The sequence below is a fragment of the Colossoma macropomum genome, unplaced genomic scaffold (assembly GCF_904425465.1).
Source record: "Colossoma macropomum unplaced genomic scaffold, Colossoma_macropomum, whole genome shotgun sequence".
Classification (NCBI taxonomy): domain Eukaryota; kingdom Metazoa; phylum Chordata; class Actinopteri; order Characiformes; family Serrasalmidae; genus Colossoma; species Colossoma macropomum.
In genome coordinates, this window is record NW_023495267.1 from 4,244,604 (window position 1) to 4,270,995 (window position 26,392).

The 26,392-nt window shown below is 39.4% G+C and overlaps 1 protein-coding gene across 6 annotated transcripts in view; it reads right to left on the reverse strand.

Annotated features, from left to right (window-relative positions):
- The window catches only part of ripor1 (RHO family interacting cell polarization regulator 1), a 75,605-nt gene that overhangs the window by 16,432 nt on the left and 32,781 nt on the right, over nucleotides 1-26,392 (reverse strand). For 4 of the 6 annotated variants that reach the window (XM_036561652.1, XM_036561657.1, XM_036561658.1 and 1 more), the window contains exons 2-7: nucleotides 11,634-11,757; nucleotides 7,507-7,659; nucleotides 6,828-6,906; nucleotides 6,223-6,246; nucleotides 6,027-6,080; nucleotides 1,282-1,431 (exon numbers count right to left, since the gene is read on the reverse strand). In XM_036561652.1, coding sequence (XP_036417545.1) covers nucleotides 1,282-1,431; nucleotides 6,027-6,080; nucleotides 6,223-6,246; nucleotides 6,828-6,906; nucleotides 7,507-7,659; nucleotides 11,634-11,757 — 584 coding nt within the window. Of the gene's footprint in view, nucleotides 1-1,281; nucleotides 1,432-6,026; nucleotides 6,081-6,222; nucleotides 6,247-6,827; nucleotides 6,907-7,506; nucleotides 7,660-11,633; nucleotides 11,758-16,842; nucleotides 17,083-23,845; nucleotides 24,139-26,392 lie in introns of those variants that run through there. The other 2 variants (XM_036561656.1, XM_036561655.1) reach the window with 2 other exon arrangements.

The following is a 26,392-nucleotide window of genomic DNA, read 5'->3' on the forward strand; positions in this document are numbered from 1 at the left end:
ACATATATCCAGCTATTTGTCTGTCTCACGTGAAGTCACTGTATGACAGCACTGCCATTTTGATGACTGGAAGAACCTAAATGAATTCTGCATGCTTTATAGATTAATGCGAGAACAGCTGTCACAAAACAGAACTGAAAAGTTTCACTGTGTTCCTGTGTAAGCTAACTGACATGACACTGTTTAATTACTTCAGTGTTTGAGCAATAATATCATCATTTACATTGCTGTGCAAAAGCCGTCAAAACTAATCAAACCGACTAACTGTCGCTATTCATAACTCTGCAGCCGTTCCACACAGTCCACTGGCTCACCTGCCTAAAATCAGATAACTAAGTTAACCACATTAGCTTTCATTTAATTCACAGATAATGTCACATTCACAGACAGCTAATTCAGCACTGAAGCAGCAGCATCAGTCGCTACTTTTAATCATTTTTAGGCTTTCACAGAGCACGGTGCACAGAGCACTGTTCACAGAGCACGGTGACAAACTGTGTACTAAATATAATGACATATAAGACTGAAAACATTATACAAGATGCTCTTGGGATCTTGAGGAGAAAAAACATTAAATATAAGAAAAATGCAGTCCTTTAATGACCGCGGCGATCCTTTCAGGTAAGGATTGCGCCAGATCAAAACACTGCACTGACACTCCCACACTCCAGAATGACAACTGCAGGGTGTCTGTGTGTGACAGATTCAACAGACATGATGGAACATCGGGACAGTTTGACTGACCAGTCTCCAGACCTCAATACCAACTCTCAATTTGGAACAGCAGGTGTTTTAAGTAAAAATCATTAACTCATTTATGAACACTGAATACATTTATTTACATTTATTAACATTACTATTTTATTACCATTAGCATTACACATAAAACACTGAACATGTGTGGGTTCTCTGGTCATTTTGCATAATAAGCACAATGGCTACACATTTATTGTAAACATTAAGACTCCTGCTTCCGATCGCCACCACTGTAAAGAAATCTAACAATGCATTTCAAACTACGCTGAATGACTTTGTTCAACACTGAACTATGCAGGAACTGCCCTTTAACAGAACACTGGAAACACTGTTTGTGTGAGTAGGTTTGATACCACAAACAATCTTTGTAGCATAAAATCTAATCCTTTTTGTGATTTGAAGTGCGTATCGTCTCACTAACCTGTTATCCAAAAAAACAAATATTAATATGCCTGCTGTAACACTGCCTACCTATTTCTGCTAAATACTCCACACATACTGTAATCAATCCTCATTTTCTTTTACCTCAGTGTACTCTTTGAAGCCCTTGTTGGCCTCGGACAGGCTCTCTCGAGCCTCGCGGCTGCCTGGAGACGCTGTGTAGGCTTTCACCATCTTATTGGCTCCGTCCCGCAGCCGCCGCTGCATGCAATACGCTTCATACAGTTCATCAATCTGCACACAAACACAGAAAACACAGTACCATCAGTATTAGGGTTGGGCGAAAAATACAATATCATGGTACTTGACAACATTTTTTATGGTATGTAGTTTTTTGACGCTTGATAAATTGAAACAAACAAATATCGGAAAGAAGTGACACATCTAAAAATGTTTACCAAAAACCATGATTAAAATAATTTTTATTCAACATTTCACATACTGCGTTGAACCAAATCCAATCCAACAGGACTAACTATGCTCTTCTTGTAATAAAACATAGTTGGTCAGAGTTCTTTAAGTCCAGACGATATCCACGCTATGTTCAGACATAGATATTGTGGCATATTGTGATATAAATGATCAAGATACAGTACAATACTGTCATGCATCCCATGCCCAATCAGTATGTGTTTATGTCTGCTTATTACAGAGTATTTGTGTCAGCTTTCAAAATACGTTGCTCTAATTTAAATCTGACCTTATTAGAACTACTTCACAGAGAGTGTGCACAAACACACACACACACATGCTTGCTCTCTCTCTCTCTCTCAAACACACACACAAAATTAACCTCTACTTCCTTATGTTGGGTTTTTATTGCTCTATGAATGTCCTCTGTTGCCTTATTGTTCCAGACATACATAATTAATGTTTTATTGATCTGTCTGCAGCACCTTCTAAACCACAAACAGCAACCCAAACAGGAAACTCCTCATATGGCCAACACACACACTGAAAAACACAAGAAAATGACTTCAAATTCAGTAAGTACGTTTTCTATTAGGGTTGCACTGATATGGGCATTGAGGGCTGATGCTGATATCTGATATTGTTCATATTGTACTTATCTGCAGATGCGGATGCATAAACATTTATAAAATGCAGAAACTGAGACTAAACATAGTGTTACAAATGCATAAAAATGAACACAATGTAGACATTTTAGCACGGTAACTCTGCATCGCCTAAACATCGGCCAAATTAATTCTGTCGAATTCTGATATTTTTTTAAGCAAATATCTGCTGATATTGATATGATTTTGATTACATTGTGCATCCCTATTTTCCATAGTGAGTAACCTCTAATAACCTATATAAACAAATACAAAAACAACACAGGAGCCAGCCATGTAAACAAACACCCCGAAGACATGCTTTACAGGTCGGCAGAGAAGTGTGTTAAGGAGTTTGTCCTGGTTTTTTGAATCGGTGTCCCAGTCAGACAAACTCATTCACCTAAAGCTCTAACTCACTCGTCCTTTCAAAGAGCTGCTGTAAAGCTTTGGTTTTACTGAGAGGCTTTGTGTTACTCAGAGGGAAAGTAAAAGAGTGAGATTTTCACTGCACATCGTTATGAATGAATAAGTAAAGAGAAGTAAATGTGCGTGAGTGAAAGCTCTGGTCACAAAAAGTCCTCCACAGGAGGCAGCCTGTATGGGAGCTGGCAGCAGCTGCTGTTCCATCATGACGTTAACTTCACACATTCCCCATTTGATGTAGCCCCTCAAACAGACACGTGTGTTGTTCTGCAATGTCAGGACACAGTGTCACGCACACAGTACTGCGCAAAATATTACAATAGAAAAACTAGTATTACGCCAAGCGTAACATGTTTTCTTATTCGGAAATGACTGGATTTCTCCATGACTGGCAGTTCATTAAGATATTAATTTACAAATGCACTTCCAAGCAGAGAATATTGAAAATTCCATTCCAAGGAAGTCAGGCCAGTAAAACACTGCATGAAAGTAATTCCGATAAGACCTTCCTGCATGACTGGTATTATGAGAGGGCGTGTGATTAAACATGGACCCATAGAGAGATCAGCGTGCGCGTGTGTGTGTAGTCACAGAGGGTTAGAGATGTAGGAGCCCCATAACCAAAAAAACAACAAAAAAAACATAAGAAACAAACACAAACAAAACAACGACGGCAGTTCTTCCTGAAGAGAAAAGAGCTAACAGGTCGCAAAACCTTGGAAGTTTTACAACACAGACGAAGAAAGAGAGCCTTTAACAGATTAATTCCAGGAACAGCACCTTGCTCTCTCCATCACACACACTCATGAACACACCCCTCATCTGGAGGTGTTTAACAGCAGCCTATCAACTGCGCTCCAACATCCTGACTGCAAGTCAACAGGCCAGTCAGAACTGGAGTTAGAGCTGGGCCTCTCGAGCAAACCCTCACAGCTTGGCCAACAACAGCTAACAGCTGAACATCCTGCCTCTCCATTCGTATCTATTATATAATCTCTTATATACAACTTCATTTTTTATATGCTTTTGCATATAAGATTTGAATTAACTGTCACTGATTTTTATTATTTCATTCAATAATAACATCAAGAGGTACTTTTTCATGCAAACATTTCAAGTTTTTAAGGTACAACGAGTTATAAAATCATAACATTAATTATATACAGTAATGCACAAAGTCTTAGGCCATATGAGAAAATGATATGTAAAGCTTTCTATCTTGACAGTAAAGAGTTATTTGTTCAAAAACATGAACATCAGAATGAACACAAATAATCAAATGAACATATTGTGATAATGCATGTTTCCAGCTCTCTTCAAGGAAGCACAGTGTTTACAGTTAACATCCAATACTTGCTTCAGCTAATCAGTCTTTCGTTAAACCAAATCAGGTGTGCTGCTGATGTTTTGTCAGGTTCTACTGTATACATGTTTATTTCTATTCAGTTTAATGTTACATAGTGGTAAAAATACACTTACTGTCAAGACAAATATGTTTTATATCTAAGACTTTTGCACAATACACAATGTAGAGGAATTTGTCACATTATCCTCACTGAGATTTGAGCACTACTTTTCAAATGTGAGCCATTATTTTATTATACTGTCATTCATAATGCTACACATCCTTCTCAATTATGGAATCATCTGTTCATTTTTCTGAACACATTTTTTTACACCTTCCCACAAAGTATTTAACTCAGTCAGAGAGCATTACATTTGGTTTCAAGAGGAAGAAAAAAGGTCTGTTTTTTCTTGAAGCAAAATTTTAAAGTAAGACCTCCGCAGGGCAAAAGGCCTCCTTTAGCCCACTGCCCCAGATACATGATGTATTTTCATCAGAAAAGTACACATTTGTTCCTTGGACTTTTACCGACTTTCTAGCATTAGCAACCTTTTTTAGTCGTCTCACTGGAGATATGTTTGTATGTTTATTTAAGGTAGAGGAAAAGTTGCATCCACACCTAATGTGTTTTCTTGAGTGCAAAAACCTGTAAAACGTAGATGACAAACTGAAGCAAGATTTACCAGGGGGGCTTCTTATCCCTGACAGCCTTTCTTTTGCAATGAAAACAAAATTTATACTGCTGATTTAGTTTATGTCTTGTTCAAATAGGTGTGATGTGAAATGCCACATTCTACATAAAAAAAGACAAAATGGCAGTGGTGGTGTTTAGTGCCTCTGAAAGTTCCCCTTACAAGAAGTTATTACAGGGAATCCATTCAAATACTTTGCCTGACCCAAGAGAAGTTTTATGCTTGTTTTGAGATAAGAATTTTTTGGCCTAATGAAATAATTTTTTGGGGCCTAATCAAATAATTTTTAAAATCAATCCATGTTGGAGAGGTACATGCAGGCTGTTGTGAGGGAAAATAATTCCCAAAGAAAAAATACTTTTTCAGACTTACTGCTATTTAACCATCGTCAACAATACATATAAAAACCCAGAAGACGTGTAGGTTCACCGGTGGGGTTGTGTACTAAATAAAACGGGTATGGATGGGTATACTTTCTTAAGAATGCCACATTTCACATCAGACCACTCTGAATGACTTTGTTTACATCTCAAAAATTCAATTACACAGATATTTTGAAAAATTGGTGGGATTCCCCTTAAAGAGGGGTGTTTTCTTCCTCGTATTTCATGTATATACTAGAAAGACACATCGTCACATATATATGCTCCTTACTCTCCTGCTGTTCCACATGCTCTTAAAACCAAACGTATCACACATCAAACGAAGCTGCAGCAGGAGAGGAAAAGGAGGAGGATGAAGGCCCCTTCCTGTCCCGCAGCTGGCTGGAGCTACTCTGGCCCATTAAATCAGAGGCTTACTGGTCAGCATGAGGGTGAACTGGGCCTGGGGGCTGCCCTTGTCTCTGACCCGTGTCCCCTGCATAGTTTGCACAGTGTGTGTGCAAGTTTAAGTGTATAAATACCAAAGAACATATATGAGGAAGTGTGTCTGACAGCAAATGTGCACGTACACACCACAGTCAAGCACAGACACATATAACACGTACGCACACATTATGCTTGTGGAGCTACTGAGGGATGTACATTAAGCTACATCACACACAAGCCACAGCTTTGGCACACTGACACACAAAGACATACTCTCCTGTACCTACGCACTATAACATAAAGGAACGCACACACATGCATACACGTGCACACACTCATGACGTTTCCTGGGAATGAAGCACTGAATGCTTGACCTGCTCCAGTTCAATAAGAACACTTCTGTATAAACTTGTCTACATCATCACATTACAGTTCAGTAAGCTGAAGTGGAAATCAAATCGCTTATTCTAATCATGCGTTATGCGTATAACACTGTGCTTACCTTACTGAGATGAAACTCTAACCGTCTCATGAATCTCTCAATCACCTTCACTTGCTGCAAGAAAGAGAGTATTAACCTTATATGACATACTCACTACAAGAAAGGCAGATATAGTCAGGCATTTCTGTGTCTTCATTAAAGATCATTCTAAACACAAAATAGCAAGTATTGCATGTAAAATACAGAGCCCCCTCACCTTGTCCAGTTCATAAAGAAAACCCTGTAGAGAGAAAGAGAAGTTTAAAATTAACAGCAACGAACCATCATTGAATAAAAACCTAGATTCAGACACCTCATCTTACAGACTCGTTTAAAGCCCCAGGAAACATAGTATAAATACTGTTGCTTTCGGAAACAAAAGCTGGTATCTTGGTAACTTTACAGGACAAGGAAAAAACTATGACTATTCAGGTCATTTCTGTTGGTCAGTTCATTATGAAATGAATGGTAACTGGAAAGGGTAATTAGAGTTTTCAAATTATGCAAAAAAAAGAATTGAACCACTAAAACTAAAATAATCAAAGCCCCTGTAAATGCATACAGTGTGACTACAAGAACTACTTTAACCCAAATAGAAAGCAATCACGGAGTTAGGTTCCCTGGGGCTTTATAGTCTTCCACTTCATAGATTTAGATCTCCATCCCCACATGTGTCCCTGTTCCTTCTGTTCTGTTCAGTTTTACTGTTAATGTCCTTACAAGTACAGTTAGCCTACAAGTCTAGATCAGATCTGTATTTGATACATGTGGACTCAGGAGTGGATGGCTAGGATGGACTGTGGGTCGGTCCCCTGTTCTCACCAGCCGAGAGTTCCTCTTGGATTCCTTCATCTGGCGGTTTAAGCTGTCCAGCTCCATCTGATGAACCTGCAGGTAAGACCTGGAACCCCAAAAACCAGATATTAGGCAACATGCACATCAGTAGTGTGACGTTTAACACAGAGGTCACCAGTTCTGGTCCTGGAGTCCACAACACTTTGGTGATTTACCTGCTCTAACACACCTACTAAACCTGCTAATTCACTGATGAGTTGAATTCAGCGTGTTTGAACAGGGAAATCACTGGAATCCAGCCCTCCAGGACCAGTACTAAACACAGGAACAATGAACTACTATAAGAACTGTCCTCTGTATGTGCTGCTCTAAATCATAAAGACAAATCCTAAATCAGTGCCAGATCAGCTGAATAAAGATGAATTCCTCCCATATTTATTACAACCATAAAGATCAGCACTCCTGAAGGGGATTATGAACACAAGACCACCTCATAGTTCTTTATAGGCTTCTCCAAGTGTTCAGACATGATGTACTGTGTGTGCTGTAATTTTTATCATATGAGAGCATTAATAGAAAACTGCCATTATTGCCAACCACCGCCAATAGTAATACTCTAAGTATGTGTACTGTAAGAATTTGAACTGTAAGCACTGTAAGTATTTGGATATGTACTGTGAGAGAGAGGGAGTGTGTGTATACTCACTGTAGTCCTCTCTTTAGGGCCTCATAGACTTCATCCAGCCTCTCGGGCTGGGGCACCTTCGGAGGTGGGGACTTGGTGGAAAGGGTGAACATCCTGCTTGCTCTGGAGGGAGTCTTCCTCGCACACGCTGGAGTGCTGAACACAGAGAGGCTCCTGAAACACACACACATTCAACCTTACAGCAAAACTGCAGTGGTGTCGAGGTTAGCATGCTAATAATGCATTAATAGGATAACACTTAACACCACAAGTTTTTAGCGCTGTTTAGTTTGATCCTTTAAACTGCTTGCACACTGTTGCTTTGATTCTGCAACTGTACTCCTCTCATTCAAGCTTTTAAATAGCAAGAAGTTTCATTGATGGCTCACTTATAAAACCAAAGTTATTTTCAGCTACTACAATGGTAAATTTGTTTACACTGGAAGTCTAAAGTAACATTAAGCAAAATACAGTGTTGATGCCAACAATACTAGTAACATTAGTAACGTTACACCGGAGGACGTCTTAGGGAGAACACACGGATAAATAAAAAGAAAGTAACATGGAGGTATGAGATGAGAAACTGCAATCACAGAGGAACTGGAACATGCAGCCACTGCTGTGGTCACCGGATGTCGGCGGTGAAAACCAGAAACTGTAATCACCCTATTTTCACATTCATGTGATTTTCATGTATAGATTATGTGATCCCTGTGTTTACACAATGAAATGTTATTGATTACTGAAAGTAATAAATAAATTATGGTGAAGTTTATTTCATCCACTCATCATACAAAATGCACTGGTTTTTAAAGAGAAAATAATTCCAAATAACACAACTGTAATTAATTCCGATCAAAATAATGTGAATAATCGTGATTAATCATTTTCATCGTTTGACAGCCCTATTTAGAAAACTGTGCTTTTTTCCAGGCATGAATTTCACCTACATGTTCTCTGTTCTCTCATGCCAGCTGATACAAATGCATGAGAGAGTAAAGGTGCTCCATCACGAGCAACATAAACAACTGAAATTAAATCTAAAATCAATAACACTCTACAAAACATGCTGGCAGATGAATGTGAAATGTGACTATTCCATGCACTGATGACAGACCGTTCAATAAGAATTGGAGAGGTGAGTAACGTTCTGCTATGACAGGAATATCTGGCTCAGAGGAGCACTTCATTCAAAATTAACATTTTCCCCTTTTGAAACCACAAGGGTCTGTATGTGGGAACCTTCCACTCTCATAAGCACATAACTTTCTGATATCACAGTAGCTACTGAGGCATTTGTAGTAGTTATTGAGTCATTTATAGCAGTTACTGAACAATAAGTTTAAAGATCAACACCTGAGCAATCAGAGATTAACATTTGATTACTTATCATCAAAACTGAGCTAACATTCATTAAGCCTGGTGAATCAGCAGTCAGGTAGACTCTGTTTCAGAGACAGACAATGCAGGAGTAAGCAGACTAAAACATTACTGCAAGGAACTGATGTGTGGTCACTAAATTCCTCTGAACTGTCTTCACAAGAAATAATCCCTCACCGAATTGGATTTATGGCAGAATGTGTCTGTAAGTACCACACTAAATAAACCTGCTTTTCCAACTTCAGCTAAGGTTAAAAACTTTGGGTCGTGTCAAGAAAGAAATGTTTTTGTTGGATAACAACATCCATAGTATTATCACTGCACAATATCATTCACATATAGTATAACAGTGCTACTCCAACACGCAGCTTCAACTGGAAAACCAGGCATTTGAGTAAGGGAATTTGGCAAGTAAGAGGTGTGTATTGGGAGTAATAAGAGAACCAACAGAGTTTCTCTTTCTTTATCTCTCTCTCTCACTCCTACAGCAAAGAAAAGGGGGCACAAGGGGAGACTGTTTCCTTTTACTGTCAAAATGCAAGTCTGCAGCTTTTGGGAGGCCGACCCTTTTCTTAAGCAGTCACAGGGACTCTGCAATGGGGAGGAAATGTAGGCTCTATAGGACGTCCTGTCAGGTGTGACCCTTTAACATAAATGTGGTGGGCAGACTTTTTTTATTATAGGGGTAACCTTGTTATTAGGGGTGTCATTAGCAGTTGGATGGTACGGCCAAAAATTCATATGATGGTATAATTAAAATTTCTGACAGTTTTGGTATATATCACGATATGTTTTTTTGGTCAAATAAAAAATAACAATAAAACTCCTTGACTCCTCCTTTAACTCCTTAAATGGCCAGGGCCCACTGGCAGGCCCAAAGTTTAATTACACACTTCCATAACCTAAGAACAGCTCAGCCGGTTTGCATTAAAGGCCCTGGATTTAGTGAATAATAAGTCTTAATATGCAATAAGCCTGGGATTTTAAGGGGTTAGGTAAACCTTTTAAGTTAACAATGGATTATTTTTCTGTGACATCCTCTCACTTTTTAATAACAACCATTTTTAGAAGCCAAAGTAAGCCAGAAATATTTTATTGTGCAAAATAGTAAAAACAAAACTGGACAATACACAGATAAACCTGTCAATACTGCTTTATAACATTAGCTAGCCCCATAGGACCGTCAAAAACACTGCTAAATGCACAATTTAATTTATAAAAGGGTGAAGTCTCATTCAAAGTATTTTTTTTTGATCAAATTTTGTGTTCCACCTTGAATGGAGCAGCAGTTACATTCAGGCACCTTTACCGGTGCCTAACAATGAACTGTTCTAGCACATCAATGGATGTGAACGCATCCTACCTCTTCATTGCCTGTTTGTGGGTGTTATGCTGGAGTTCCCTGCGAAACTGATGTGTAGTCTCTCCATATATATGCAATGCTTTATTTTTTTTCAATAATCAGAAAGTTAGCATAGTATGCACCATTGCACTAATATTTTCTGAAACATTAGAAAGGTTAAACTTGAACAGATTAAGATTATGAATGTTTATGATCACTAGCAGTCAATATCAGTCATTTCAGTTTATCAATATCCAACTAATTGATTTCTCGGCCAAATTTAAAATTTTGGAGGTAAACAGTTGTGTTTAAATATATTAGCTTTCGCCACTGGTCTTCTATGTTGTGCAGAAATATTTTAAGATTGGGTAGACGCATCATACTGGCCGGAATCATTTGCATAAAATTCAGCTCTGCCTAACTTTCCGATGCACCGCATGCCCAAAACTCGATGCACCAGACCCATCACGCACCACATGGCCGTGTCATATGGAACTGACACTTCCGACTGAAAACAAATGGGATGTGTTGCAGTGTGTTGACGTGTCAGAGCAACGTAAATACACCATGGTAACTGCTGCACCAGTGAAGGGGAGAATGAGAAATTCTAAAAATAAGCTGACTTCAGCTTTGTGGAATTTCTCAAATCATTCGTCTCATGTGCGGCCAACATACTTCTACATCGGACCGTCAGATTCTCCTGGAATTCTGAAAATATTGCAGTTATTAACACTTTAGTACCAACTAGATCACAGTGGCTTCGTCTGATTCAGCTCACCAAGTCAGGCAGCTTCTTTTAGCAAAAGCACTCTGGTGTCCTAAGGCTAAACTCAAAAGTCCAGCCATTTTTTAGTGGACTACTTCAAATGCAACAGGCTTGACAGTGGGAGGTGACTGAGGGTCTGCTGTGTTTTCATTTTCATTTGTAACATGACAAACATCCTTGACTCTGTCAATCAGCCAAACAGGATAACATTAACATGGATTGCACTGCTTGTACATTGTGTTATCTGCGTTTTGTTGCATATCGGTATAACAACTATGTCAAAACTCACTGGAAATATTGCAACAGGTATACTGAATAAACCAGAATACTGATTTACTACTAGATGTAATGATCCATAAAATTCTCACTTATATTTGACATTTTAGAAAAGCACAGTAAAGTTGTGCTTGATCTATTCAGACTGGTTTCTCGGCAGCACAGAAACAGATGCACTGATTGAGAGAGAAGGGCGATGTGTGTGCAGATGAGAGGACATGCCACAAGCTAACACGCTAGCAACGGCGCAACACAATATTGTGCATTGTTACACCTCAGCTTGTAATTGTAATCACTGTCCTCGCGAATTACCAGGTCTCCTCGCACTGAAGAAGGAGAATATTGTGTTTGTGTGTCTCTGCCTATATTTCTGTGTGGACTAACCTGTAAGGCTTATCGTAGGAGTTGACTCCGGCAAAGGACTGGCTCCTAGTGATGGACCTGGCAAGGGCTCGGCGCGTAGGCCGCACAGACAGGGACATAGTGGACACTGCTCTGGAGGGACTCCCTGTGAACGGACAGGACAGAGGAAGACATTTAGAGGTTTAGAGGGCACAAAAATAACACGGTTCAACACACCAGACAATCAGTAAGCTCAAACACGCCCATCTGGGTGTGGCTGAGGGGTAATATGGAAAAAAGCATAAAAGGATATTTAGTCTTTCTAAGGTTTGCAAACAAGTTGGAAGTAGCAAAAAACACCAGCAATACAGATGAAAAAAATGATTTCCAAAACTATTTAGGAGAAAAAAATCTAATAGTTGGCAGCAAAAAGAAATATGATCATGGCACAATGGGCTGGCATCCAATTAGCGGTTTATTAAATTAAGTTTATGCAGTTACTATACACTGTCTGTTGTTTACAGGCTCTCTATAATTGGTGTAAATCTTAGTGTTATTCAGCACTTTTGAAGTAACTGAAACTAATGTAATTACAAAAATGTGTCCTGACATATCTTATCATTATAAAAACATATATTCACCACCCCTACAAATAACTCATAATTCTTATTAAGAATGCACTTACTAAGTTTCAAATTATGCATTGTTCAATGCATCATAAGCCCTTCTAGAGCTGGGCAATCTGACAATATTTATTGTCATCATGATAAATTATGTGACAAGATGCTTTTTCAAGTGTTTTGTGGATAATATCAGTACTTTTACAGCATGTTTTACTACAACGAGAGCAAAGAGAGAGAATTTAGGGCTGCACAATATCTCAAAAATACAAAAGCATCTTTATATGTGGCACTACTGGCTCTCTTGTGCCTGTTTGAACATATCAAATGTCAGAAAAATAATAATGTCAAAAAAAATAATTATTGAGACGTTGTGTACTGTCAAAAGTACAGTGATATTACATTTTTTTATTATCATTGTTATTTTTATTTTATTACAAGCTTTTCTGATGCTGTAACTGAAGAAAAGCTAGCAGGGACAAACAGGGACTGCTCAACATCAAAGTGTTTCATAAGGACCCAGAGTTTGCCAGGACATTAAGCAAGATACACATCTACTGTACTTCCCTCTCTATCCTTTCATCTATAATTTCCTCGTCCCATCACTTAGATTCAAAGGAGGGGAAAAATCCGCCCTTATTGCTATAATAAGTTATTTAGAAACCCTCATCACTTAGAAAACCTCCCAAAAGGCTACTAAGACCACACTTCTGACTTGGTTTGTGATGCAGACCTACAAAATATGTTTATATAAACGAGAGTTATGAGAGTCAGATGTTTCCAAAGCACATTCTTAACAATGACAGATTAAAATACGAGAACTTCCCCCTCAAATCCTAGGTGTAAACAACTGTAAACTGCTTGACGACTCTCCAATACAGACTAAGTTGCTAAGTAAGCACTCTCTGTGGCTTTTCCTTCACCCTCTTCCTCTGGGGAAAAGTTGCTGGAGAGCGTGGTGGGTTTACGGATTCCACCCTGGAAACAATAGCTCAAGAGGAGCTCAGGAAGGCAGTGCAAACCTATTCAGATTGACTAAGGAACATCCTGGACACCACCCCTGCAAAATCTCTTCCTTAATTGTTGAATACTGAGATTGATGGCTCAGCAGTCTTATTGCCACTGAGTGTGACCAGTCTTTTCCAGTCTAGATAAACTATCACTGAGGTCCAGGCCTGCTTCATTCTGTATTTAATCAGTGGCTTGTCTCTGGAGCCATCTCAAAGCTTCCTACATCTCCACCCAAACTCTCACAGTGACTCCAGAAACAATACTCCTTCAGAGTTCAGCCAGGGTAGGGACCAAACTCAGACAGAATAGCCCTGCCCACAACATGGCAGCGACAATGAAAGCCCTAGAGATCTTAAACTGACAATGATAATCAAGCTAGGCCTACAGTAACTGTACACTCAGAACCTCATTAATTAGAGCTGCACAATATGGACGAAATAATAGTATCATGATTATGTTGGTACATATTGTGACGTTGACACACAATTCACTAAAAATGCACTTGCAAATCAATAATGAGACGCTGAAGATCAGAATGTATTATTTTGACTGAAATCTATTTTTGTTTAACTAAATAAATACCTTGATTCATCCAAACACCCACAGAAACTCATCTTTCACTGCGATAGGTCAGGATACTCACAGTGCACATTAAAAACATTGTGGGCTGAAATTTGCAGCCATTGGCAATATCAGTACTGCAAAAGCCTCCACTGCAATAACATTTCACAAATGATACATTGCGCACATCTACTATTAAAGGGCTCTTCACATAGAAAATGAATGAAACATTATTAACGTTTCAAAACATACCACGTACAGAAACTAAGCTGCAGAAACCTTCTATTTTGTTTTTGTGATGTCAAGAAAACCAACACATTCACATACACCCACCCATTTAGCGAACAGCTACCGCCTACTTAGCCCCACCAGTTCACAACGAAGTTATAAGGAGTGTTTCAGTCCCGACTGCTCTTTGAATTAGGCACAATACAGAGCAGCCAATGACAAAAGAGGTCATTTGCATATACCAGTCTTAAAAGCAGAGCAACAAACCAGCCAATGTAATTCAAAAGGATAAAAGAAGATGGAAAATTATCATGCACAGATGATCTACTAACTGCACTACACTCAGCAAGTGGATTTCAGGGGGAAAAATAAAAAAACAAGAAATATGAAGCTTTTCACATTCATATTCTTAGCCTCATAGTCACTTCTTATCTGGTATAAGCCATTACTCACAAACGACTACTAACACAGAACCAATAGTAATGAAGTAATATGTACAGAAAGGTACAGTAACAGTGAAGTGAGCTTTTTGCCATATTCATAGTCTAAAAACTATTTATCATGTGGAGTAATCCATTGTTACCCAACGTTTGCTAACATAGAACCATAAGTAATGGTGGTGTATCTGTAGTTAGGGTAAGGAACAGTGAACAGTGACAAATTTAGACAAGTGCAGTTCTCTGCCAGAACACAGATATCCCACTCTAGATAAACCTTGTACAAGCCCAGGCAAGCCCAGCCCAGAAATACATATATAAGCCTAGATATTTGATATGAATACAAGAATATTTTAAAATGAGAGACTTTTAACACTGACTCATTTATAACAATCCACTATTATAATAGTCACGCTTTGAAATAGTCGACAGATAGTTTTTTTCCCCCTCAGAGATTTGGATTTCTACAGCCACTATTTGTCAAATAATCACTCCACCACTCTTTTCTGTTCTCCCTCTTGTCTGTGGCACAAAGCCTCAACTGTGACTCTGCCACTTCCAATGCCACGGCCTCAAATGTCTTCACTCCGCACCACTGCTGAAGCAGCCAAGAGGAACTTGGACACAACTGTAGGTTCCGTTCAAGGCATGCTAATGTACGAGAGCTCTTCTCACTGTTTGTTTCAACAGAGACAAGAAGAAGGCTTTCACCAGAAACTGCTTAAGAGGCACATCATAGCAATTATGCTAATTTGAAGTGCCAGAACGACTGGAAGTATCAGTGGAGCAGTGAGTCAGCATTTGCCACTCTGAGTTTTCTTTTTTATTCGTTTCGTCAGTTTAGCTGGTCAGAGCTCTAGTGAGTCGTTCAACAGAGATGGGCAGTTCCTCGGAAACAGACGCATTGCTGGCCTGAGGAAGGAAATCAAGGTTTATTTTAAACCCATGGGAGCGGCAGCAGGAAACCATGCAAGCCAAGCTTCTAACACTTCATAAAGAACTCCAACATGGCCACTCCACAAGTAATAGCCATAATGAGCCCCTGAAGAGCACCTATGACTAGCCATGCTGACCACAGTCTTTCAGCCATGTACAGCTTACTTACTCAGACAGAACCAAAGCCAGGGTGGGTAATTCCACCCTCTGTGCCTGGAGAAAGAGGCAGCATACCTGCAGGTATCAGCAAATTAAAACTGATGCCTTTTAAGACATTTTAATGGCCAATTTGAGACTGTTTTAATGCTGATTTGAGCCAGTTGGTACCCCATCCAGGCTATGGAATACCTACATTTACAAAGCAGACAGTCTTGATGGGAACTTCGGCTAAAACAAATAAAAAAGATCAGTGGGCACTTGCATTATTTTAAATGAGATTTTACAAATCTCATATAAAATAAAGGGAAAAAAGGGTCAAAATTCACTTAAGATGTTTTTTGCAAGCGACCACAGAGTTCTAAGATTCCACAAAATAAAGAGACATATTTCAGTTAAATTACTAATATAAAAATGAAAACGTTTCAGACACTCAAGCTTAAATGCCATTTAACACTTTCATTTTCGCAAAATTGATTTAATGCTTTTTAATACATTTTAATGACCCATGGATAATCTGAGAGCCATCCAGCTGGGGCTAAAGAGAAAGAGCCACTAGCTTGCCTTCCCCAGACTTCCCCCAGAGAGCAAAGGCTCCAGTTTGTCGCACAGAAAAAAATAACAACAGCTTTAAAGCTTGACTTCATTACTCACTCTGAGCTACAATAACTTTTGTCCCTCAGACGAAAACTCCCACATAGTTGGATCCACTCCCTTCCAAAATGATTTAACCAGAAGGGTGAGAAAGGTCTACTTTAGTCTAAAAGTCTAAAATGTTCATTAGGCAAAATATGTAATCATGCAATATAAATGTTTCCTGAGCGGAGGAAGAGATAAGGATGAATAAATATTTAAATAAACTTTCTGATAAGGCTGTTATTTCCTTGATCAATCAGAGGGCAAAGATTGCTAGGGCTACACACTGAGATGCTACAAAAACAAAAGCTGCTAACCTGGGTCAGGCCTGCAGGAAAGGAAACAGTTCAAGCCTGAAGGAAAAAGCTGTTAGGATATTCTACCCTCTGACACAGCAGAGCCAGGAAAACAACATCTGCAGCTGACCAGTGACAGACATCTCTTCTCTTTTTTCCTCACATACCTCATTTTACCCTTGTGTGGAGGTACCAATGAAATAGGATAACAAACTAACAGCTACTGCTGGCTATAACAGCAGATGATTTCTAAACATTTGTTTGTATAAGCAAGTCTGCTGGCTTCCACTGATAGCCACCATCAACAAAATAAATCTCTTTCACTGAGCGCGGTTTGCACGATGAAGGAGCACAACAGCCATTCACACACCTTCAGCTGGATCCTCCTCCTCTTGCTCGTCCCCAAGTAAACAAGGCACATTCAAGCGACACATTACTTCCCCTTACTGCAGTCTGCCTGAGGCTCAAGCCTCTCTCTTTCTCTCTCTGTCCTACCGCCCCTAAAAAAGCTCTGGAAGCTTCCATGGGGGAAAAAATAGGCCTCAGCTCACAAAGCTCAAGCCCCCAGTCTTCTTCTGCTCGGTGCAGTGCAGTTCCTACCTGCCTGAGATGGAGAGTCACTCATGGAACAAACACCACAGGATCAGGTCTTCCCCAGAACCACTGACTATGGAGTAACTGGACAACTCCTCTGCATATCCATAGCCTTCCATCGGCTTCTATGATAATCAAGGCTGGCCTGATCGGCAGGTTCAGAAGCCTGTGGATCAGGGTGACTATATTGTTCTGTCTGTCCAGCCTTGTTCTAGGACCATTCCAGAACAACAAAGCAAATGGGGGGCCACCCACTAGCACCCATCACAAAATGACTGGAATAGGATGCAAGCTGTTGAACTAGCCTCACCCAAACACAAAAACAGCATGAGAGTTTCTTTGCAATGTTGCTGTGTTTCTTACTCTAACAGCTCTGCTCAGAGGCGCAGCCAGAACGTCACAATGGGCTGGCAAGATTAGACCCAGTGGTTTTATTGGGGTGGCAAAGTAAAAAAGTAAAAGAGCACTATTAATCTTGACTCTGTGTGTATATCGAGGCTACATCATACATAACAAAAAAATAAAATTAGTTAAACTTAGTCAACGCAAGGTTTTGTCTTTCAGTTTATTGAAAGTAATATTGGTCTGTTTGCTCAGCAAAGCAGATGATCACAGTGAGCTGTACTGAATAATGAGTGCAGAGTGATCTGATTAATAACTACCCTGATGACAGATTTTCACCATAAATGTAACCATTCACAGTGAAGGTAGGACACCTTCTGTATAGTGACTGATTTATTGATTGACTGACCGTTAGAGGTGGGCAATACGATGAAATTTTATCGTTATCATGATAATTTCTGGAGATTGATCAGCTATCACATCAAGCTTTCAAAATGAACACACATATATTTATGCAGACTTTCACACCGAGTCTGAAACTGACAGACTGTGATGCAGAGTAAATCTTTATATGGAGCCTGCTCTATTTTCTGTGTTGCGCAGATGCGGTAAAGTGTGTGTGTCAGGATGGCAGCAGAACTCCTGTTGTAGAGCCCAAAAGCTTATACAACAAACAAATGCTGACTAAAAAATGCAGATGTTAAAGATAATATATGGCGGATGAGAGCTGAAAGTGTTTAAATGTGGCACTGCTACTGTATAGTGTCTGTGTGTCAAAATATTTTATCGTGAAAATGTCTTGAAGTATTGTGATATATTTGCCATACTGCCCACCGTGACTGAACCTTCTCACTTTGTTTAACTAAGTGGTCAGAAGGGTAGCCAGGCTTCAATGCTATGGTGGCACTGGCCAGCCTGGCCACCTATTGGCTACACTCCTGATTCTGCTACTTATAACTAATCATTCTTCCCTATCTGCATTGATGGTCACATAAACACTTATCTACCGACACTGAAATGTTTTCTATGACGGGACCAGTAACTCAGCCTCTTTTAGTGCTTTTAAAGTATTTTTCCACACACTCAGCTTTAGGACTATGATTTAAAACTGAACAGTCTCTAATTATTATTAACATGCAAGATATAGAGGATATCATTCAACGAGCTGCTCAGATCTATGTGAAATATGTGTTATTTAAAAGCCAGACAGTTCCATTCTCTCCCCCTCCAATCTGTATGCTGCCTGTTCTCTGGAGATTCCCTCTCCCAGTATTTTCTCATCCAAAATAAAAGTCTGATACTAAATTAAATCCCACTGGGAGGACAGCAGCTCAAATGAACCCAAATAAAGCTACAGTTGTAGACACGCTACACTTTTTAAATAAATTATTTTTCCTTTCTGTCATTAACTATAAAGGAAATGAACAGAACTACGTTGAGCTGTACCAGTTCCAGACAGCTGAATCTGAATCTGTCTGCCACGTCAGCCCTTTAATACCATACAGTTATATGCAAAAGTTTGAACACCCTGGGCCAAACCACGTTTTGTAGATTTTCTGTGAATATAAGATAACACATCCTTTACATAGAACACCCTTAAACATGACATTTTATGCAGCTGTTAACTGACAATTTATTTGATGTTTAATATATTGCAGAAAAAATCCATAATTTAACATTATGTGCCACAGCTTTTTTGTCCAATATGTTAAATTCAGCACAAAAAACAGTAATTGTGAACTAAAACATGCGGAAGTGTGTTCTCTGTAGAGGACTTCACTTAGAAAATTAACAAAGCGTACTAGGAACACTCAAACTTTTGCCTTCAGTTGTACATATACATTAAACCAACATTTACATGTATGAAATACATAGAAATCAAAGCATTAATGTATGGAGTACTGACCTGAAAATCTAAAAAGCTGAAAGGGTTGAACTTCAATGGTGCATCATATTTAGAAAGTGAATACACAGTCAACCTGACCCAGTTTACAGAGGATGTAGGGAGTTTGTGCTCCATATAAACCACTCCGCAACTTAGCGCATTATTTTCCCCTCATTTGCACAAGATCAAAGAACAGAACTGCAGAAACACTTCAAAAATTCTACAGGAATGCACTACTTTCTGGATGTGCAACACCTTCAACAAAATAAAAGTGCTTGAGGAAAAGTCACCCAGATTGTGCAGCGATTCCTCAAAGAGAATGAGAGGTGTATTAACACTGGGCTGACAACAAATGAACAGCCATTTTACTGAAGCCAGACACAAATACACATTCCAATACACATTCCATTCATATCCCTGATAAGCTGGGTGCTGTGGCCACTAAACAAGGGGTGGCACAGCACTTAGCACCCAGACTACAGGAGCCAAGGAATAGAGAACAAAGCTGCACCCAAAAACAACAGCAAAAAGATCCAGGCTGTTCCTAAAACAACACTAAAGTATTACGGTCAAGCTACTGATCTGCCAGTGGCCAGCAGACACTCACATCCCACTCACTCAACTGCACCAGTAACCTAAATTCCAGTTATAAGCAAATAAACCAGGAAACTGGCCTGTAAGCCAGACAATAGGTGGTAATAGAGGCGGCAACGATGCTATACACAGTATCAACACACGACTGACAGCAGCAGAAAATGCTGGATCGGAAATCAGAGGGAAAAAACAGTTATGTTACAAATCTGAGATTTATTTTATTAAATTCCTGTACTTTAAATAGACTACATTTGCCTGTTTGTACTGGATGTGATATTTCTGTTTGTTGCTGAATAAAAAGCTCATGTTGTTGGCTATGTATTTGTAGTGTAGTACACTGTTTGAGCATAGTAGCTTTAGGTACCGTATCTTAAAGGGCCCAAAGCCTACATCTTCTTACCCTTGAGGTACAAAAAAAAAGGTTATAATTCATTTGCATGACTATTTTCCATCCTCGCTTTAGAATTAAACAAGCCATTTTGTTACTATGCCTTTAAGACTGACATGACAAATGAACTGTTACAATTGGCTGCGCCTCATTCAGAAAAACCAAACCAAAACAAAACAAACAAAAAATAGCTGAAACGCGCCCTAGAACTTCTATATGAATGGGTGGAGCCAGCCTGTTTTAGGCTGAATAGGCGGCTATATGTAAATTAGTTGGTTCTTGTGATCAACATATATTTAATTCAGAACAAACTGTTTTTGCAGCATAGTTTCCATACACGGCCCGTACAGAGTGAACAGTACGTTTCGAAACTCTAACAATCTTTACATATTACTTCAAACTTCCTTATTTCAAAAAAGCGAGGGAAATTCATTTTTTCATGATACTGGCCCTTTAAATAAAGCGCTTCAATTACTCAGCTTCACAGTTTTTATAGACAAAAACACTGGATCATCAAATGCTGAGACTCATGGTTTCAGTATCAGTATAAGAAATAAGAACTGGTATTGCACCATGCCTAGCCAATGATTAAACAGGAAAACGAATTCATTGTCGCGGGGGTGCAATGTGTATGTTTTTAACGGCTAGTCCGTTAAGAAACAACAAAATTATGATCAAAAAGAAACACAGGCGATCACTCCCAACAGCAACAAGCACATATAAACTGGTGCCATGAGATTACCATCAGTGGCTCATTTAGTCTTCAGTGTTATCTTCTTTATTCCTGGCCTTGGTCATGCTGTTTTCTGGAATCCCCTTAACCTGCCCCACACCGCATATCCTTCCTGTCATTCTGAGTCAGGCCAGAAAAAAAGGAAAAAAAAAACCTCTCTCGTCTCTCCCTGTATCCCCTTTCCTCACCTCCTCACTTTCCTGAAGTAAGTCAAGCAAGAGGGGCTCTCAACACTCTTTGTGTTTGTGAGTATATGTGCCTGTGTCGAATTCCAGAAACTTTCAACACATGAGGCCCTCACTACAAGCCCCAGTTAAAGGGAAACTCCACTGATTTTTCAAAATTTCAGTGTTTCTGTAATAATTCAATCGTTGACATGTAAACTAAATCATTTGTGGTTTGATGTGACATGGCTTATTGTTGAGAACCTTAGTGACTGTTTTTCTTTTCAGTGGTGGTGATAAGAGCCAGGAGCCACAATGTCTATTACACAAATAAAGCATACAATAGTATTCCATACATTAGTAAAACAGAATAAAATCTGGGAAAAAAGCTTTCCTTGGGTCTATTTTGCCTCACAATTCACTGCATGGACCTCTCCAATATGAATGGATTTTTAAAAATACATTTTAGGCCAAGATGATAAAATAGTGTCTCAGGCATAAGGCAGAGTGTTTATAACCATTTCATGTAATAACTGTCTGTGAGGGAGCTTTTAGGGCCATTAAACTCTTCAGATGTCTGGTTCCTGTCACCTCCACCGTGAACAATTCGGACTTGGCAAGTTTGTCTAGAACTAGAGTCTACAATTTCATATCAAGCCACTCTGAATGACTTTGTTTACATCTTAGCCATTTAATTATGCATAAATTATGAAAACATTAGTGGAATTCCCCTTTAAGCTCCCTGGCCAGGAGCTGTAAGTGTCTGCTAAGTATGTTTACAGCACCATTAGCAACAAGTTGCTGGATAAACCTAAGCTGAAGGCCTGAGGCTACGTTCTGTCCTTACTGACCTCTTTGTTTGTTTGGGTTAGCTGCCCTTGAGGTGGCTCGCTGAGCATCAGATTCCAAAGCCTATATATCCAGGTGTCCACTCTCTCCCAGGCTCTGCGCACACATCCCCCAGACAGGGTGATCTTGAGTGGGTGGCAAGGCCACAGAAGAGTCAGTCAATGCAGGGGCCTCGTTAGCACCTCTGCTAAGCTGACCTCAGCAAAGCTGTCCTCCTCCTCCACATTTTTTTAGGCTATTCAGTTAATCAGAGTTGTTTAATTCCTCATTTAATTAAACTTAAATTAGGGGTGGGAAATATTATATTTATCTTTATCACGAAAATTATGTGACATTATACTTTTCTGAGCATATCATGGGTATGGTCAATACTTAACACTGATAAACTGTATATGTTATTACAAAGAGCATAATTTGATTGGTCCATTGGAATTAGTATGCAGTGCAGCATGCAAAGCATTGAATAAAAAATGTATTGATACTTTCTGATAGTATTTTCATGGCACTACATTTTATATGATTTTAGTGGCACTACCGTCTTTTTGTCTGTTCAAACTGATTAAACTACTGAAAAACTAAATATTGTAATGCATATTGTGTTTTGAGAAATGTCCTGAAGCACAGCGATGTTCTATTTTTGCCATATCACCCACCTCCACCCTAAATTATACTTTCTCATTTTCTGTTTTTGAGCTTTAGACTTAGCTAGCTAACTCAGGCCCGCATTCAAGTAAAGCCTACACTTCAGCCCCCTCATAATGACTTGCGTGTCTGGGTGTGCTTCACAAACATATATCATGCCTACATAAATTCTAAAGTATATATAATCCAATTTAAAACATAAATTATTATTTCAATTCATTCCCCTCTCGTGTGAGGCCCTGTGATGTGTGGGGTCTGAGGAGATCTGGGAGGGGCTGCACCGGTTGCCCTCCCCAAGCGACAACTCTGCTCACACAACCTCCTGCTGAGGCTCCAACAAAACAGAAAATTGCTGTGCTTAGATACATGATGGACAAAAACAATGAAACCTCGTAATCATGGTTCTATAAACATACACAACATGTTGCTATGAATAACTGCATCAACTTCTTCTGGTTTCACTTTCAATCTCTCTATGAATGCTGAACTGCTAGCAAATTCCTCACTTGACTTCATTTTAACTGCTGAAGAACCATCGTTTTTCTGTCACATTTCCCAGAGACGCACATCTCAGCAAAAAGTCAGCTGCACTGCAACCTGGTATCTTTCTGGGAGGATCCTCTAACTGTGTTTTCCAGTGTCCTTGCAGAGAAAAATAATGGCGGAGGGCCTCCCTCCCTCGTTCAGTAGGGCAGGTCCTGTATAAACTTTGAAAGAAAGTCATGGTTGAGGAATTTGAGCTCACACTGAAAAAGTGTTAGGAAAAAAAACATGTACACAGACATGGAAACATACAGAGCTCAAAAAAATACATAAATCAGCATGATACAGCATAAACATCTTCCTTTTTAAATAATGGTCTTCGAACAGTGTAACAAGCTAGCAAACTGACGAGAGAACAGCGAAAACCGCAACTCCATAAACACTTGATACACAATAAACTTCTACTCAGAGGCCACCAACAGAACCGACAGTACTGACACAAACGTTTCCCCAACACCGCTAACACAGATGTTTCCCAACACAACCAACAGGAACCTCATCTCAATGTCTGAACACACTTGCACAGAAAAACAAAGGAAAAGATCACATTACGCTGAAACTGGCAGTCGGAGCCTTCAGCATCTTCTGACATGTCTCAGACTTCACTGACAAAAAAGTCCTAAAGAAGTTAAAGAGTACCTCCATATCCACTGTACATGGCTGGCAGCGGCTCCGAATAGTTCACAACAAGTAACAACAAATCTTCAGGTTGTTCCAAAGTCACCCTAGTTCTAGAGAGATATCACAGTTCTAGCAGTGGTGTCCAACTATGCTGCTTCATCCTCTCCTGATACTGAAACTCAATGAAACAGAAAGGGCAGAAAAAGAAAGAGAAGCAGAGGCGCTGCCAGGAAAAGGGCCGGCGGTCTACCTCCCTGCAGCCCTCTCCTCCTCCCTCCGTTTCCCGAGCGTTTCCCGGTCTGACATCAGTCTCTTCCTGCCTCTCCCTCTCCCAGCAAAAGCGTCTGTGCCTTGTTTCCTAATGATAAACCTGAAACGCCTACTTCAGAGCTGTGGAACGACCGCATTTAGACCACACTGCATCAGCGCAGGAAGCGCAGTAAAGTCTGAGAAGTGGAACGAGTCAAATTTCACTGATGCGAAACAGATTTAATTCACCCAAAGTTTAGTTCACCTAACAAAGGCAGTCATTAAATAAACTGTAATACCTAGTTTTTCTATCACATTCAGAAGATTTAATGTTTCAACATACTTAAAACATGGGCCACAACACAGGTAGGCATGATACATCACAGATTCTGAGTCAAAGGCGATCTTTATCGGGGCTGAGCATTCAGGGCAATTCCCTATGTTGTCATAGTTTATGAGTCATATTTTGAATCCCATTATACCAGTTTATTACCACCAGTCAAAATACTTATGGAAGCATCACACATACACACACACACACACACATACATATATACTATATATATATAATATATATATATATATATATATATATATATGTATTAGAGTTGAAACGGTTACCGGTTTCACGGTAAACCGCGGTAAAATTAATGACGGTTAGTAGTACCGTTTGAACTTTAAAGTATCGTTAAAAACGCGGTCGATTACCACGGTGTGAAAACCTCGCTGTACTGAGTCAAACAAAGACAGTATCATTCTCTCAGATGCAGCTCTGTGTGTGTGTGTGTGTGTGTAGAGGGGAAGGGGGGAGAGGGAGAGAGAGAGAAGGTAGAATATGGCGGAATGTAGTGACAGAGATTCGGAGATATTTCAGCCTTCTAAGAAGACCAAGTCTGACGTTTGGTCATGTTTTGGGTTTTATAAGGATGCAGAAGGAAAGTTAATTGAAGATGACCACCCTGTCTGCAGATGACCACCCTGTCTGCAGAACAGGCCGAAAGAAAATAGCGGCGACAGGGGGCAACACATCAAACCTTACGAGTCATCTTCGCGACCACCACCTGCTACTTTTTAGAGAATGCAAGGTTAACTTTAATGTAGAAGTCTGTGGGGACTGCGAAATAGAAGAGATGTCATGGTTTGTGTGGTTTAACTTATGTTTATGGTTCGTTAATAATGTTAAATGAAGCTTTTAGCGTCAACAATCGGTGAATCAGCTGTGAATCGAAACTAAAGCTTTTAACACGTATTTCTGTGGAGCAGAGTCTCCAAAATGAGCTCTGAGTTAACAGTCACACGAGCTCTGGAACGAGACGCTGCAGAAGTTCAATCTGCACAGCTCCCCTTTCTCGTCTCGCTTGCAGTGTTTACTTTCTGAGAGGAGAATAACACCGTCTCAAATCACTCAGTGTCCCCTCCATAGTGCACTACTTTTCAAACAAACACGATCATCATTAACAATGCTTTTAGAGAAGCAGCTCCACAAGTGAAGACACACTGTGTGAGTTCTACACTGTCTGCAGCTCACAGCGCGGTCACGCAATTCCTCTGTGATTTTGGCTGTTTTTCCTGGTGCACTGTATTGATTAGGGGTTCAGCGCCACAACGGCACAATAATGCTGCAGTTGCAGTTCAGACAGAAATCCCCCGAGTGCAGCACTTCTTAGAAGTAGTAATTTTCCATTAAGACCCACCTCAGAGTTGGTCGAGATTTAATTCTCTATACAGGGGAAATCCCTAGTTATTGTAAATGATAATAATAATAATAATAATAATAATAAAATAATTACAACAGTAATAATAATAATAATAATAAAATAATGACAACAGTAATAATAATAATAAAATAATTACAACAGTAATAATAATAATAAGAAGAAGAACAGTAATAATAATAATAATAATAACAGTAATAATAATACATTTGCTATTCTTTTGTTTAGAATATTACAAGTATTGTGATACAAAAGTAATAGTAAAAATGTATTGACCTTATTTTTTAATGTTTATGCAAACAAAAAGTGCATATTGCTGCCAATTCTGTTTGTGTTAATATACAAATTGGTGAAACAAGTTTCTGTTTGTGTATCAGTATTTATGTATTTTACTTTTCAACACATTTGAACAATATCACGATAATACCGATAATCGTGATAATTTTGGTCATGATAATCGTGATACGAAATTTCACCACCTCCTTGTTTCTACGCTCATTGTCCATTTTATCAGCTCCACTTACTATATAGGACCCTCACAGAGCAGGTACTATTTGGGAGGTGGATCATTCTCAGCACTGCAGTAACACTGACGTGGTGG